The following is a 15,666-nucleotide window of genomic DNA, read 5'->3' on the forward strand; positions in this document are numbered from 1 at the left end:
AGGGAATCAGATATTCTAAGCATCCCCTCATGCATCTAAAATCCAGAACAATACCAAAAGTATTTCAAAAGAAGAAGAAATCATGTATGTTGGCTATGCATTTCTGGCTTTTTGCATATTGTGTACTGTTATATGAATTCTGAAAGAATCACATCGTTAAACAAGAACAATTAAAATTGTCTAAAATAGTTAAAAATGAATGGGTATAGCAATATAAGCAGGGTTTCTTCTTGTTCCTGGATTCCCAGCCATCTATTGAAGGTTACACTGAATTTCATAAATCTATTACAAATATAGAATGTATATTCCAATTCTCTGAGTTGGCATTATTCTTATACTAATATTCTTTTGACAGCTGAACTATAATGCAGATCAAGTCACTTATGGCTGTATTTCATTTTCTCACTAATATGAATACATTAACTTTAAGAGAATCCAAGCAGGAGTGGATTTTAATCAAATCTATAATTTAAGAAAGAGAGCTTTGCATCTGAATGTTTCCGCTAAGGAATATTGCCAAATGGCCTAATTCAGCAACATTACAGATGTAAACTGTTTGAAAATGATGCAGAAGTCCTTTGGACCTTGCACAAGCACAGTACTTCTTTGCTATTCATTAAAAAAACATTGTTTTGTTCAGGCTTCTGCACAATCTTGAAAATAGATGCTCTTGCTGCTTTAAGGAGTTGAATAATAATTTCACTCTTAAAATAGCCATAACTTGCTTAAAAGCCTGAAAAAAGATGGATGGCTTTGATGGCTAGAGGAGAATTGTTATGTTCATATCTTTGTGAGGTCTGAAGCACTTCTTCCAAGTCATTTCCAAAGTACTGTATGTTAATAGGAACTGACCAGGTAATAGCACCTGGCTAATTGGTCTGGATTTGGAAGATAAGCAGAATTCTTCCCACTTAGTGCTTGGATGGAAGATTAAATATAATTAATATAAGCTCTGTTACCAAAATAATATTCTGATGCCCTTAAAGATATCAGAAATTAAGCTTGATTCAAGGAAAAAAATATTTTTAAAACAAAGTATTGAGAAAGTTGTAGATAGATAAAGTTGATGAAATTCTCAAAACAAAACGGAAAAGTGGGGAATTTGAAGACAAAGGCAAGAAATGAATCAGTATATGGTTATGGTAAAATCAAAGAGGATTTGAAAGATAGAAAAGTATGGAGAAATATACTGAATGATATAAACTAGATTATACTATCGTAATCATAAAATAAATTTATTTATATGTTCATTTCCCTTAATTTATGCCTTTAATTTCTTTTGCTTACTATATCTTATTTCATTTCAGTATTTTGTATAATTTTTTTCCTCCAAGGGAATTGCAAGATGAGTATGTATTATTACTGCTGATGCTATTATTAATAAATATTTCTTTTGATGTCCTCTTCTCCATTGGGTTTTCTTTGCAACATCTGTTGATTCCTGATGAACCCTATTAGAATTTGGCTCAGTGATGTTGAAATAATGAGTGCAATATTTAACTGGCAATTAATATGTGCAGAAACATAATCTTGACCTTTATTGTTTATAATTAACTCACCAGCTGTCCTGATTTAAATTCATATGAAGTCTTGTCAGATGTACCATCAGTTAGTACATAGTTGTCAAACAAAAAGCAAAAGGCCCCTTCAAGTGAGATGTCACATATGAAAAGAATTTACAACAGATCTTAAGACTTACTGCATTCAGATTGAACTGAGCAAATATGCCCAGTTCAAAAACCCATACATGCGTCCAAATTTGCATGTAAAGGATGTTTAATGAAAACTATGCTGTATGTTACTAACTGCAGGCAAAGCAACATTGCAGCCATATTTCTCCAGCTAAGTAGGGTACTGTTTTGTCTGAGTTTTTTTTCTAGTAGCAGTATGAAAAGCATAGCTGAAGCATCATGGGGAAGGGAAGGCAATGTTTCAACATCCCAAAAAATCTGTTGTTATTCATAAGTTGCTCACTAAATAACACCCACATTTTGCCAAAGCAGGAAACATCTATTAACATATGCCAAAAACAGAATGCCAAGATGATAACAGGGAAGACAGCCTATATGTTCTCCCACACAAAAAGACAGTATCATATTTCCATTAGGTGCCCAAAATACATCTCATAACATAGTTTATGCTATAACACAATTCACTCTCAGTTCACAAGCTTAGGCAGAATGAATCCAGAACGACATGAATTAAAGCCACAAAGGGAATAACCAGGAACAAAGAGAAAAGAATCACAACCTTAGCCCTATTAGTATTGTAATTCCAGTGATCAGCGGTCTGGGCACAGAACCACTCAGTTATAGTAGAATCTAGAAAAGATTCTATAAAGAGCAGATAGTGGTTCTGAATGCAAAATATTTATAACTTGCTTCCATGTTGGCAAAAAACAAGTATGCAGAAAGAGGTTAGCTATGGAAGATTGTACATAAAACAGCTTTTTCAGGAAGAATCAATGCAGCTTGTCTGTTCATTTGATAATAAAAAAGAGGCAATGGAATATCTCTACAGCCTCATAAATGCAATATTCTGGCCTAACAAGGAATTGTACCTACTTGTGAAATTTTGACTCAATTGTATTCTCTATCAGCTACTCCAAAGGTTAACATGTGAGTTCAATGGCAGAAACAGCAGCATACATCTATGGCAAAACTAAATTTAAATCTACATTTTTCACAGTAGACTTCTTTAACTTTTATAGTACAAATAGCATGTGGGGCACATGATCTGTTACTTTAAATTACACTCCTATAGAATGCATTGAGTAATACACCAATATGTTTGAATTATAAAAGCATTTGTGTCAGAATTGTTTTTATTCACTGAATAAATTTAAGCAGTTCTTTTATTGAAGCATTTTAAAACATCAGTATAATGAACCAGGGGGTATTGAATGTTGGGACCTAGTCTTACCCAGCCTAAAATCTATGGTCATTCATTTATGGTAAGAGACAACTCCCATCTTCAGCTCCAAACTGGTACAGAGAAAAAGATAATCAGCCCAGTCTTCAGCTGGAGAGGAAAAAATATGCTCTCTTAGTTACAGAGGGCTTAGTATCATACAGAGAACCTCAGAATCCAAGCCTGTCTTTCAATGGAGCCCAGCTCCATCTGTAAAACTGTTCATTTTGCTATAACAGGCAGGTCATGACTGTGTTATGGAACTTAAATCTCCTTGACTTGTAATCAGTTAACTCTCAGTGGATTCCCCAACAACAGATAACATTTCTGAGGGAAAGCTATTGGTTCCAAGAGAGTGGATGCTCTTTAAGTTATTATAACATTCATAAAATTCAGATAGAATAGAAACATGACCCAGACTTTACCTCTGCTAGACGGGAGTGCTTATGAACATTCTCTCCTTTCTGTACACTGGGAGCAAGCTGCTGCAGGACACCTCGGCTGCTTGTTAGTGCACGTGTCAAACGAGCAAACTTTCCCCAACCTAAAGAAATTGCACAATAGTTAACTACCACTCCAGTTGAACAGAATTTGAACATAAAAGCCTTTAACCTAAAACAATGCAGTGAATCTACCCTGAATTAAGAAAAATACTAGCAACAAAGATTGCTTATCATTCATCCCCTTAGGGCAACAATAAGTAATGGGCAGATTTTGAACATTTTGAATGTGAAGATGTGGTCATGGGCTTTCTCATGCAGCTACCTTTTTAAAGGGAATCATTCATTATAAAAAAATTATAAACATTTATTTCAAATTGTCTTCCTACTGTGTAGATAATTCAGTTTAGCAGTTACCCTGTGAGCTATTGCATGTTTCTAACTTGCCTCACAACTGGACATACTGTATATGTGAATTTCTATGGAATTCTCAGTCATCCAGATCATAGTTGTCCTAGTGATGCTTTTTCACGAAACAACTGGACTTCCTTGTTTTTCTTTCAAGACATTTCGCTTCTCACCCAAGAAGCTTCTTCAGCTCTGAATGGATGGTGGGGGAATGGAAGGATTTATACTCCTTGCAGACAGCTAGTCTAAAAGACTGAAAATGACCAGCTGTCTGCAAGGAGTATAGATCCCTCCATTCCCCACCATCCAGTCAGAGCTGAAGAAGCTTCTTAGATGAGAAGCGAAATGTCTTCAAAGAAAAACAAGGAAGTCCAGTTGCCTGGTGAAAAAGCACCTTTGACACATGTATATGTGAATGTACAGTGTTTTCAGACTGCTCACATAACTACAGATTAAGTAAATAAGTAAGCATCGTTCATTCGAATGAAAAGTTGCTGTCTTAGACTGTTGGCGCTGACCATGGTACTGAATTGCACATGCAGTTTTTGTTTAAATTTTTTCCCTGTACTGTTCTTTTTGCTCCCTTATATTAGTTTTATTTTCTTGTGATTTTTTTGTTTATTTGTTTTAGGCATTGTTAGTTGTTATGCACTGTTTACATTGTTGTGGGTAAATTTTTTTTATATGCTATATATTTTATTTTACAGAGCAGCTCACTTGAATGATTTTTGCTTTGTTTTGTTTTGGAGGGATTATATTTTGTTTTGTTTTGTTTTGGAATAATGGAAAAGTGGAGTGAAATAAGTCTATTTTATTACTAATGTTTCATATATGCACAACCTGCTCACACACATACACACAAACTGGGTGGGTTTTTTTCCCTATTTAATTTTTTTAAGGGTTTTTTTGCTCTTTAATTTTTAGGAGGGCTGCAAATATAAGACAATATTTAAAGTAAATGTGGCAGCCTAGTATCTTTGTACTTTCATCCGACTGAGTCCTTGAAAAGCATTGCTTGGTCTAGATAAGAGATATTGCAGAAGTACAAAATTAGATATTATCATGGATGTAAAACAGCAAGAATGAATGGAGGAAACTCAAATGGGAGGCCAGAATCAGAAACATTTATAATGAAACCAGGATTGAGGTTGTACCACTTCATCTTAGAATGCGGAATTCTTGTTTACATCCTCTTAATCTTATTGTAACGCATCAGGAAAGAATCATAAGGAGAGACAGAGCTATCACTGTTCCATAGAAGATAGACAGGGACTGATTACAGGTAGTCCTTGACTTACAACTACAACTGAGCCCAAAATTTCTGTTGTGAAGCGAAACATTTAAGTGAATATTGTCCCATTTTACGACCTTTCTTGCCACAGCTGTTAAGTGAATCACTGCAACTGTTAAATTAGTAACAGGGTTGTTAAGTGACTCTGGCTTCCCTATTGAGTTTGCTTATAAGGAGGTCACAAAATTTAATCACATGACGCTGGGACACTGCCAGTTGCCAAGCAGCCGCATTTTGATCACGTGACCATGAAGATGCTGAAATGGCCGTGTGAAAAATGGTCATAAGTCACTTTTTTCAGTAGTGTTATAACTTTGAATGGTCACTAAATAAACTGTTGTTAAGTCAGGCAAGATGAAAATGGAATGAACTTTTGCTGTGACATGAAAAGCCAATGTCAAGAAAACACTTCTTTTTGAAATTTATTTTATGGAATGACATGTTATTAAAAGCAAAAAAAAAAAAATCAAGAAGGATGACATAAAAATTTGATTTGGTCCATGAGTTCCTGTTACAGAGTGTACCCCTGTTCCAAAGAATTCTTCAGTGCCTTTCAGGCCATTTTGCAACCTGACCCTGGCCATATTTATTCTGAAGTAAATCCTGCCAAGATTTTACAGGACTTGTCTGTAAGTAAATGTCCAGAGTAATATCTTTTCCTTAATTGAAAAAAAAAGGCTTTCACATTCATGTCACACAAAAGTTGATTTTGAATCTGAAGAAAGTTTCAAGATCAGATTATAACATGCTTTAGGTGCAGCTTAAAATAGTGTATGGGTAAAAGATGGCCAGAAATTCTGTGGAGTAAATATGAACCCATTGTGTGAATCTCAGCTATACTTGGACATCAGAATGTAGCATACTGTTTTGTGAAATTAAAAATCTGTTCAGATGTTTCCATTCATAATACCATGTAACAGTTGTTATCAATAATTCCTTAAAAAATTCTAATCAATAGGGAAGGATCTTGGCTCACTCGAAGAGCATGTTCCCAGTCCTCCACTCTCCTTATCTCCAAAAATGTTAACATTTTTGACATTGATCATTTGTTTGTTTATTTGTTAGTTTATTCATTTGTTAGGTTATTCAGTTATCCAAAAGATTCTTGATGGCTTACGAAGAATAAATAATAGAATTAAAATAGTCATTTTGGTATAGTAGTTAAGGCATCAGACTAGAAATTAAGACATCATTAGTTCTGGTCAAATCTTAGGCACAGAGACAGTTGGGTAATCTTAGGCCTGTCATTTTCTCTCTGCCCTATGAAGGAGGCAATAGCAAGCCACTTCTGAAAAATCTTGTTATGAAAACTGCAGTCCAGGCATTCTCTGTGAATCAGACATGATTGAAAGGAGGAAAAAAATGTCTAAAAATCAAAGTTATAAATAGGACAATAAACAACTTTAAACCAAAATACCTTAATTTTCTCAAGTAAAAATCTTATTCTGCAATGTCACTAAGGCTACATGTTTATCCTAAGTGGCTAATTAGAAATTATCTTATTTAATGGTTGATCTAAGTAGGCTTAACATTAAAGAGCCATTCATGAAATGTCATTCAATGCAGGTTGAACATAATCTTTTGAACAAAAATTAGTTCCGAACCCAGCTCTGACTACAGGAATTCACCTTATAACCAGTCAACATTCATCCAAATATTGAAATTAGTATGTATTTGTTAGGATTCAGCCACTCAGTCTTCAGTTCAATAATACTGCCAGCACTCAGCGTTAAGGAAGTGGCACTATAGCTACCCATAAACAATTCAAGCAAACCTGAAACACTCTTTCTAGAATGTCCTTATAGAGGAGATTTTGACATGTTTTTGTCTAGAATGGAGCAAACAGCTCAATCTAAAGTGTGGGATATTGAACCAGGTATCAGTAACATGGTGCCTCTAGTTTACCTGGTATATACAGTATGGTAATCTCCAAATTATTATTTTTTCTAAATTAACGCATGCCAAAATTTCACAAGGTCTTGCCAAATCTTCTTAGATTTCAGTATTCTTGCTAGAAATATCCCAATATTTTCTCATTTATCGTGGTTTTCTTTGGATAATAATATAAAAGTAAATTTCTTCAATTTATAGTTGATCGTATTCATTAGTTTACGTATCTCCCAAGTGTTGGGAGATTAGACAATATTATGTTTGCATTGATTGGCACCAGGTTTTTGTGCTTACTGTTTTAATTGAGTGTATTTTACAATTTTTAAAATGATTTTATTAGGAGCTGTTGAGATTTGTCTGAATGATGAGTAGCCGTATAAATGTTTTAAATGAATAAATAACATCAGGTAGCTTTTCAAAGCCAACCAATTCATGTTTTATGTAACAACAGAAACTATAAATAGAATATGATTTATTTAAACGTTAGACTTTTATTGTGTCTGGAATGGATAATGCCTTAGAACAAACAAGCATATTGTTTATGGGGAAGGCAGTCTATTTTTATCCTTTGCTCATATCATCTCTAAATAATAGATCCCTGTCTTTTTCTGTCAAATATCACGCCTTACTTTTGTGATCTATATGTGCAATGGTTTCTACTTTGACAATAGCATTCATATGTAGTATACAACAATGAATATTTGTATAGAAATTACAGATTTATGCTAACTGCCACTAATAATTCCATTCAAGTGTCACAGAAAGTGCTAACCCTACTGATTGCCTAAGCCTTACTGCTAGGGCACAATTAACCTATAGCTCCAGGGCCATATATGATTCACAATGTGTGACAGAATAAAACAAGATTAAATATTTGGGGATTGCCCTATTTTACTAGAGTATAATTTGACCTCACCTGGATTATTCATTGCTGGAAGATGTGAGAAGGGCATAGTCTTTAGAAACTATTTTTCAGAATAGAAGTGTCGCATTTATAAAATGAATTTATTATTGTTATGAATAACTTAAGGTGGTAACCATACCTAATACTCCTCCCTCCTCCTTTTTCCCCCACTACAACAACTCTTTAAGATGGGTTGGGTTGAGAAAGAATGATTGACCCAAAATCACTCAGCTGGCTTTCATGCCTAAAGCAGGACTAGAACTCACAATCTCCCAGTTTCTAATCTACATAGCAAATGATCTAATGACCTCAGTTGTTTTTAGTTATCTCATAATTGATCCTGCTTATAAAAAAACTGCAGGAAAAAAAATAATGTTATATGGGGCTTCAATGACTGGATAGCCTAACACAGGAGTGTCAAACTGCCAGCCCACGGGCCGGACGCGTCATCAGGAAACCACACCCACCCCATTGCCAGCAATGGTAAAAAAGTTCCGATACGTTGCACGATGTCACGTGATGTTGCGAGTTTGACATGTCTGGCCCAAGAGAAACACAAAAATAGTCACAAGGGAAATGCATTGGAATTAGATCTGTTGTAGGGAATGACCAGGAAATGTAATTCTGTAGTTTCAATAAATAATCTCAAGGTCCCAGAAAGGCAGATGTAACTTGAAAAGGATAGTGCACTGTTGCCTAGGCTGATAGCTTTTGAATCTGCTGATCAAGGCTCCAGGTCCTTGATCTGCAAGAAATATCATCAGAAATTTTTCATGGCTTTGCCATTTGTTTCATCAATTGTTAACATCTGAAAGAAAAGAAAGGCCTGGTTGATGTGGTCTTGACAGATTATTATTATTATTATTATTATTATTATTATTATTATTATTATTATTATTATTATTATTATTATTATTATTATTATCATAATATAGAGCAAATGCCAGAAGCAGTGGTGTTTAACCTTCAGAGTCAGTTTGCACTAGCTTCACTAGCTTCACTCATATTTTTAACAGACCTTCTAAAACCAAAACATCTATAAAAGAGTATTATTCCATTTTGAAATGCAAAACAAATTATCTTTCATATGCAACATAGAAAGCAAATAGCAAACCTTTGCATGAGTCATCCTCAATAGGTTGTTTGAAAGCTGTGATGTCACTGAAAGTGCAAAGAAACAAAACAACTTTGTCTTGTTCATTTCGAATTGGAGCAATTTTCACAAAGAACCAAACAGGAGTCCCTGGAGAAAAAGCACCATAGAAAAAACTGGTTAATGACATAAAAACTATGCAGCATTCTACTGTAGCATTGTTTTTACAAACAAAAGAAACAAGAGTGTTTGCAAAGAAAAAAGAAAAACAAACAATGCTGCAAGACACTAGTTTCCACTACAGTAGAAATAGGCAACGCTGGAAAGGTCATATATATATTTAACATAGCACATTTTCAGACTATCTGTAAAACTATAATAGAAAACATGTTCAAAGCTTGGCAGAATAATAAATGAAATTCTACCATTTCAAGTTGTTTAGTGTGGTTTGATTTTGCATAAATTCAGCCTGCAAAGGGATTTAGTGATTCCACAGTTTTAATTTCAAGTTGTTTAAAAAAACATACTTTCATATGCAGTTATGCATGAGTAGAGTTTTTTAAACATTAAGCTTCTGAGGATATTTACAGAGACAGAGCTATATAGATATAAAGTGCAAAAAACTGCTTTGGAAAAAAGGAATAATTAATGTTTTGCATATCATTTCTCCACTGATAAAATCAAGGAGAAATGGGAAACTGATCCAAAACAAATTCTAAAATCACTCCCAGCATAAGAAATTGGTTTTCATGGAAGAAATACACATATCCCAAAGAAGCTGGATAGCCATACAGCACAGAGCTGGAGAAAAGACTAAGGCAGACAAGGCACTGCTTTCGTGAATGGTACTAGTTTAGTCTGAAAGCCAAGGGGAGAGTGTCTGTATATTTCTTCCCATGGAAAATGTATCTCTGCTCAAAGAAAAATGTATCTTCATTTAACAAATTAATATTTTAAACAAAATAGCCGACGTTTTGACTTCTCCTTGAAATACCCATACAACCTCTTTCATTTTTCCTCAAGTTGAGGAGCAGTGATTTGATCCAAAATGATTCAAGGAGCTGAGAGTGAACTAAAATTTGCCATCTTTCCAGTTCCACTCCAGGACCTTAGACATTATAACACATTGTCTCTCAGTTGTTGTTGTTGTTTAATGGCATGATCCAGGAAAAGGCATATTAGTTGATTCCCCTCTCTTTTTCAGATTAAATTTCTGTAAATAAGAGGATATTCTAGGGCAACATGAATTTGAAGGATGTATGTATGGGAGAGGCCTATATAGTGTAGTCATGCTTCGAGAAAACCACTGAAATAAGAAAAATCATGCCTACTGTAATGTTAAATCACAGTGGTTTCAATGGCTCTGTGTATGATTGATTTGAATCTTATTTTCATGAAAACAACTGCAAGTTTTCTCACTGAAAATTTGTTGGTTGTTTTGAATCTTCCAACATAAAAACCCAAAACATTACTGTTGGAGTTGCAAGGAAAGTATTATCATATACAAAGCTAAACTTAGCTACCCTATGAAATCAGGTCAATAATTTATACTGAGTGGCTAATACCTTGAACAGAGTTTTCTCACACTACAACATTTGCTTGAAGATACTACATATAAAGATTTTCCCAGTGGCACAACTGCTTTCAACAGGATCTTATTCCTGCCGTTCAGATGATCAACAAAGGAATCAGAACATAAAGTCATAACTCTATATATACATATACAAAAGTTTGTTTGAGACTAGAATAGGAGACAAGAAAAGGGAATGTTCATAAGGGAAATTACATTTCTGTCATAGCACTTTCACCTCTACTAAAAATGATTTTCAATCACAACCACAGACTGCAGAAATTCAGGTCATAAAAGACCACTGCTGAAATACAACTGTTGAAAAGATTTTTGAGCCAAACACACACACAGCGAGGGCTATGTATATTCTGTGGTAAACAGATGGGATTTCTTCACTATCCTAATTCTGAATAACATGTATAAATTAAGTCAGGGCTTTTCAACCAGTGGTATGCGTACCATTGGTGGAACGTCAGCACCTGGCAGGTGGTACGCTTACGATAGGTTGAAAAGCACTGTAAAAAAAATGTAAAAAAAGTGTAAAAGTGTAGCATGGGGATGAGCTGAAGTGGCATCAATGCAGCAAAGGCCTGTGGGAGAGCCACCTGGAGCCGTGGTGTTTCCGGGGCTCCGCTGAGCGCCCACGATCCATGGCAGGTTCCAGCTGACTGGTGCTTCCGGAAGCTGCACGCAGCCTGGGGAAAGGAGTCAGTTGCAGCTACACCGAAGACAAAAGGAAGAGAGGATAGACATGCCCACGGGATGTGTACATTTGGCCCAGGGACGCCCTGGAGACAGCAAGGTGCTGACCCACCCCAGCTCACAATCAAAGGAAAACCCTGAATCCAGTGGGCCAGAAGGCAGCCCACCACCACACCCTTCCATTTCCTTCTCGCCCCCTGGGCACAAACGCAATTGCAGCTCCTCGCCATAGCTGGGCAGGACTTGCAAGTACCTCCATCCTCAAAACGGTGCTCCTCCAGCGGTCCCACCCGCTGCCATGATGGCAGCCCCAACTAAAGGCTGCATGCTCCAACTTCGCCCTGCCAAGGAAGGGGGCAGCAGCTGAGATTACAGCAGATCTGCAGCTTGTCCGGGGCACTCAGAAGCTGCCCAACTTTTCTCTGCAATTTCAGAATTGGAAAGCGGAGGGACAGTACTGTGTTTGCAGGCCTGGCAGCATATGCTGGAAAGCCTCCTGCTCCCCCCCCCCACAGCTATCTCCTTTGGAGCCATCCTGATGCTGACGGGCCTACTTGGCATAGATCCGCCAGCTTCGTCCTGCAAAGCGCGGCTCACCCGACGTTCTTGCCTACCACCATGCCGGCAGGCCCGTTGGAATTAGGATGGCTCTAAAGGAGGTAGATGCCAGGGGCAGGGGGGAAGCAGGAGACTTTCCAGCAGGTGCCACTAGGCCTGCAAACACAGCGCTGCCCCTACGCTTTCTAACTTGAAATTCCAGAGTAAAGTTGTGCAGCCTCTGAGCACTCCTGACAAGGTGCAATCGGATGTAGTCTTGGCTGCCGCCCCCTTCCTTGGCTGAGCAAGGCTGCACCACTCAGCCTTTAATCCGGGCTGTCGGCATAGCGGCAGGCAAGAGTACCAGGGAGAGCCGCTTTGCAGGACAGAGATACTTGCAAGTCCCACCCCAGCTATGGCAAGGAGCAGCGACTATGTCTGTGCTCAGGGGCGAGGAAAGGAAATGGAAGGGTATGGTGGCTGGGCTGCCTCCTGGCCCACTGGATTTGGGGTTTTCCTTTGATTGGGGGTATATGGCATGACCCTGGCCGAAATGCAAATCTCTCTCTAAGCAGGGATTGGGAGGCTGAAGGCCTCTATCTTTGTGGCCATGCAGTTCTGAAATTGATGGGCTGCTGGTGAGGAGGAGAATCAAAATAGGGCAAAACAAGCATAGTCCACCATGGTTTATTGATTGCAAACTTTTCCTCGGGTTTTCCTATCCCTTCCTGGGCTATTAAAATCATATTGGCAAGGTCTGTACTGAACACTTGGCTGCCAACTAGTCAACCAGATTTTGGCTTAGCCCCTTGTGCAATCCCAGGCCACATTCTGGAGGTAAGAATGTAGTAACAGAAGAGAGCTGCAAAATTGATTTGTTATTTATTCTTGCCTGTAGCAGCAATAACTACATTGTTTGACGACTTGCTAGCAACCTGCAGGCCGTGAACTTTCCTTTCCCCCTTGGAAAAAGAATTCAGAAGTGCTAGATTTATTTTTCCTGCTAATTACAATATACATTGTTAGTTTTTTAAGGAGCTTATGAGAAAAAGATGTATCTGAAAATTAAAATTAAAGGATGTATGGATTGAGTTGTGAGACAGGAAAGGGAAGTACATGGACTTATGCACTTCCAGTTGCTGACAGGTGTGCCACTAATATTCTGACTGGATACATGCATGCTCTCAGGGCCCAAAGATTATCTTCATTCTTCATAGGGCGGAATTGTGGATTAACTAAGTTTTTCTTGGTTCTGATTTTAAGGTAAGTATCCTGAACTATGGAGGCCTTTGATCTTCTTCTTAAACACATAACAATAAAATAATGAGAACTAAAGGCTCAAAGGGAAGACAGATTAGAAAGAACAAGACCTTTTGGGGTCTTCAATTCCCTTCCTGTTAAGAGTTCCTTAATGAGGTTTGATCTTCCTTCCTAACATCAATAAAGATGCTTTTTCCAGAAAATATGTGAAGAGCTGTAATTAGTGATTTAACTATGTTTTAATTTGCATATAATGTATGTTTAATTGAGGAGGGCTTGGAGAGGTAGAAGTAGCCAATATGGAGGCTGTGCCTTGCCCTCCAGATCTCTGTCTCCCCTGCAGATCTCTGAAGAGGAAGAGGGGGTGGCAGGGGAGATGTGTGAGGAAAGACTGTCCAACAAGCCAGCATCCTTACCACACACAACTGGAAATGGGAATTCCCTTTCAAGAAGGGCCAGCCTCCCTTGTGCAGGACCTGGGAGCACTGCTCCCCTGCCACCTCCTCTTGCTCTCCAGAGATCTGTCAAGATAGAAGTTGGACTTGGAGGAAACTGCTTCCTGCAAACGTCCTCCACCTCCTGCTTTGCCAGGAGGGGGCACAGGACAGGAAAACACCAATGATGTCTGAGATTGGGAAAAGAACATCTCTTTAGTGTGCTATCCACACACATACACACACACACACACACACACACACACACATACACACAAACATTCCAAGATTGGAGACTTGTTCCGTCTCGAGTCAACTGTGTCCAGTGAGTGGCATCGAGCAGGCCACGCCCACCTGCTAGGCAACTGGTGGTACTTGAATATTGCCATATCCTAAAAGTGGTACAATCTCTGAAAAGGTTGAAAAGCCCTGAATTAGGTCACAGATTCTATATACCTGGCATTGTTTTGCTAGTTTACAGAGTTGAGATCTGCCAGAAAAACATTGGATTGAAGGTGAACTCAGGGAGCTCAAAAAAATGCTCTAGAAAGAGGCCAAGAATTATCTTTTTTTCTGGCTTAGATTAAGATCCACACCCAATATAAATTTCTGACTTATTGGTTCATAAATCTGCCTCATCTTCAAGCTCTTTGACTTAAATCATATTTTTAAAGCTCTATCGTGGATCAGAAGCTCATGATGATGTTTGGGAATTAGGGCAGCTGAAATAAACCAAGCTATTTCTGATTTTTGAAGAAAACAACTTTGTTCTAAGCTATTTTTGAGCCAAAAGCTGAAAGCTCCAAAATATTAGGCATAAGCCAGGAATGCTGGGTTTAGAAGTCACACTCCAGCACCCAAACCTACTGCATGCTGAGTATAATGGACATTATCCTTTAGTGGGAATGGTTACATATAAAACCTGCCATAGAATTCTAAGGAGAACAGTTTGAAAAATCTGTCCAAATAGATATATGAGTATTGAACGAAGTGCACTACTCTCTATCTTGCTCTGATCCAAAATCCAGAAATAACATGAAAGAAATACATCTGAAAAAGAATGGGTAAGTGGTGTACAAAACGAGGGTGTTACAAATTTAAATCAGCTTTAAACTGGGGGAAATTATGCAACAAAGAACTTAAGAGAAACTATGCTAAAAGAGATTACAAATAATTTACAAAGTAGATAAATTAGTCAAAGTTATGAAGAGGAAAGGAGAGAGAAAAGTTATGTTAAAAAAGCCCTTTGTGTATTAAAGAAAATTATAACCAAAATTGGTAATAATATTCTGAATGGATCTTTCTAAAAGGAAAGTATCCCTCAACCTGTCTATCCATTTCCCTTTCCCCAGTAGATTGAAATACTATACTATTAATATGGACAATAAAACAGAATATATTTATATTAATCTATGCTTCTCAGTCTTGGAGTGTTACAGGCTTAGTTATTGAGACATCATCATCTAGATTGCCCAGGCTTCTAAAAATAAAATTGCTTAAAAGTGTATAATATTTCTCTTAATTATATTGGCATAGTAAAGCACAATACTGAATGCTTTAGAGATAGAATTGTCCTTTGAAACTCTCAAAGTAAAGCACTATTCAATTTTGATGTTGTTACTGCAACCAATCTAGGAGCCCATATATGGTATTTGCATTTGGGATATGTGGTACATCATAGTACTGTTATCTGTCTATCTATCTATCTATCTATCTATCTATCTATCTATCTATCTATCTATCTATCTCTATTTACTTATCTACCTACCTATCTCCCCTACAGCTAAGTGTATTTAAGACACAGGAATATCAATTTGGGATTAACTGCTCCAGCATAACAAAAAAAAAAAGCAGAATATACAGGGAAAGAGTAAAACTATGATATGGGGCTTCCTGGGGTTAGTATTTGACAATATGCCTTCAGCCCCAGGAATATCATTTTAGACATCCTAAAAGATGCTATGTATGTGTTCTGCCATTGAATCCAATCTGTGGGGCAGCTGACACAGGGCTTAAGGAGCTCATTGTAGGATTGAGTTATTTCTAATTGGAGTTCTTCTAATCCAAAGCTATGGATGAAGTCTTCATTCCATCCCAGAAAATTGGCTCTCCTGTGCTCACTTGAAAACCTGCAAGCATGGAACAGTCATGAGTCCAGGAGGCAGGTTGTTCCATTGCTTAATAGTTCTCCTGCTGTGTTCCTGAGAAATCCTTCTTAGTACATCAT

At 37.3% G+C, this 15,666-nt stretch overlaps 1 protein-coding gene across 1 annotated transcript in view; it reads right to left on the bottom strand.

Moving 5' to 3' along the window:
- Positions 1-15,666, bottom strand: part of KCNH1 (potassium voltage-gated channel subfamily H member 1) — a 114,947-nt gene that overhangs the window by 75,921 nt on the left and 23,360 nt on the right. The window contains exons 4-5 of the mRNA XM_039359656.1: positions 8,958-9,086; positions 3,336-3,454 (exon numbers count right to left, since the gene is read on the bottom strand). Of these exons, the coding sequence (XP_039215590.1) occupies positions 3,336-3,454; positions 8,958-9,086 (248 nt within the window). The remainder of the gene's footprint in view (positions 1-3,335; positions 3,455-8,957; positions 9,087-15,666) is intronic.

The sequence above is a fragment of the Crotalus tigris genome, unplaced genomic scaffold (genome assembly GCF_016545835.1).
Source record: "Crotalus tigris isolate CLP2741 ecotype Arizona unplaced genomic scaffold, ASM1654583v1 scf7180000019097.2288821080:1192077, whole genome shotgun sequence".
Lineage (NCBI taxonomy): Eukaryota > Metazoa > Chordata > Lepidosauria > Squamata > Viperidae > Crotalus > Crotalus tigris.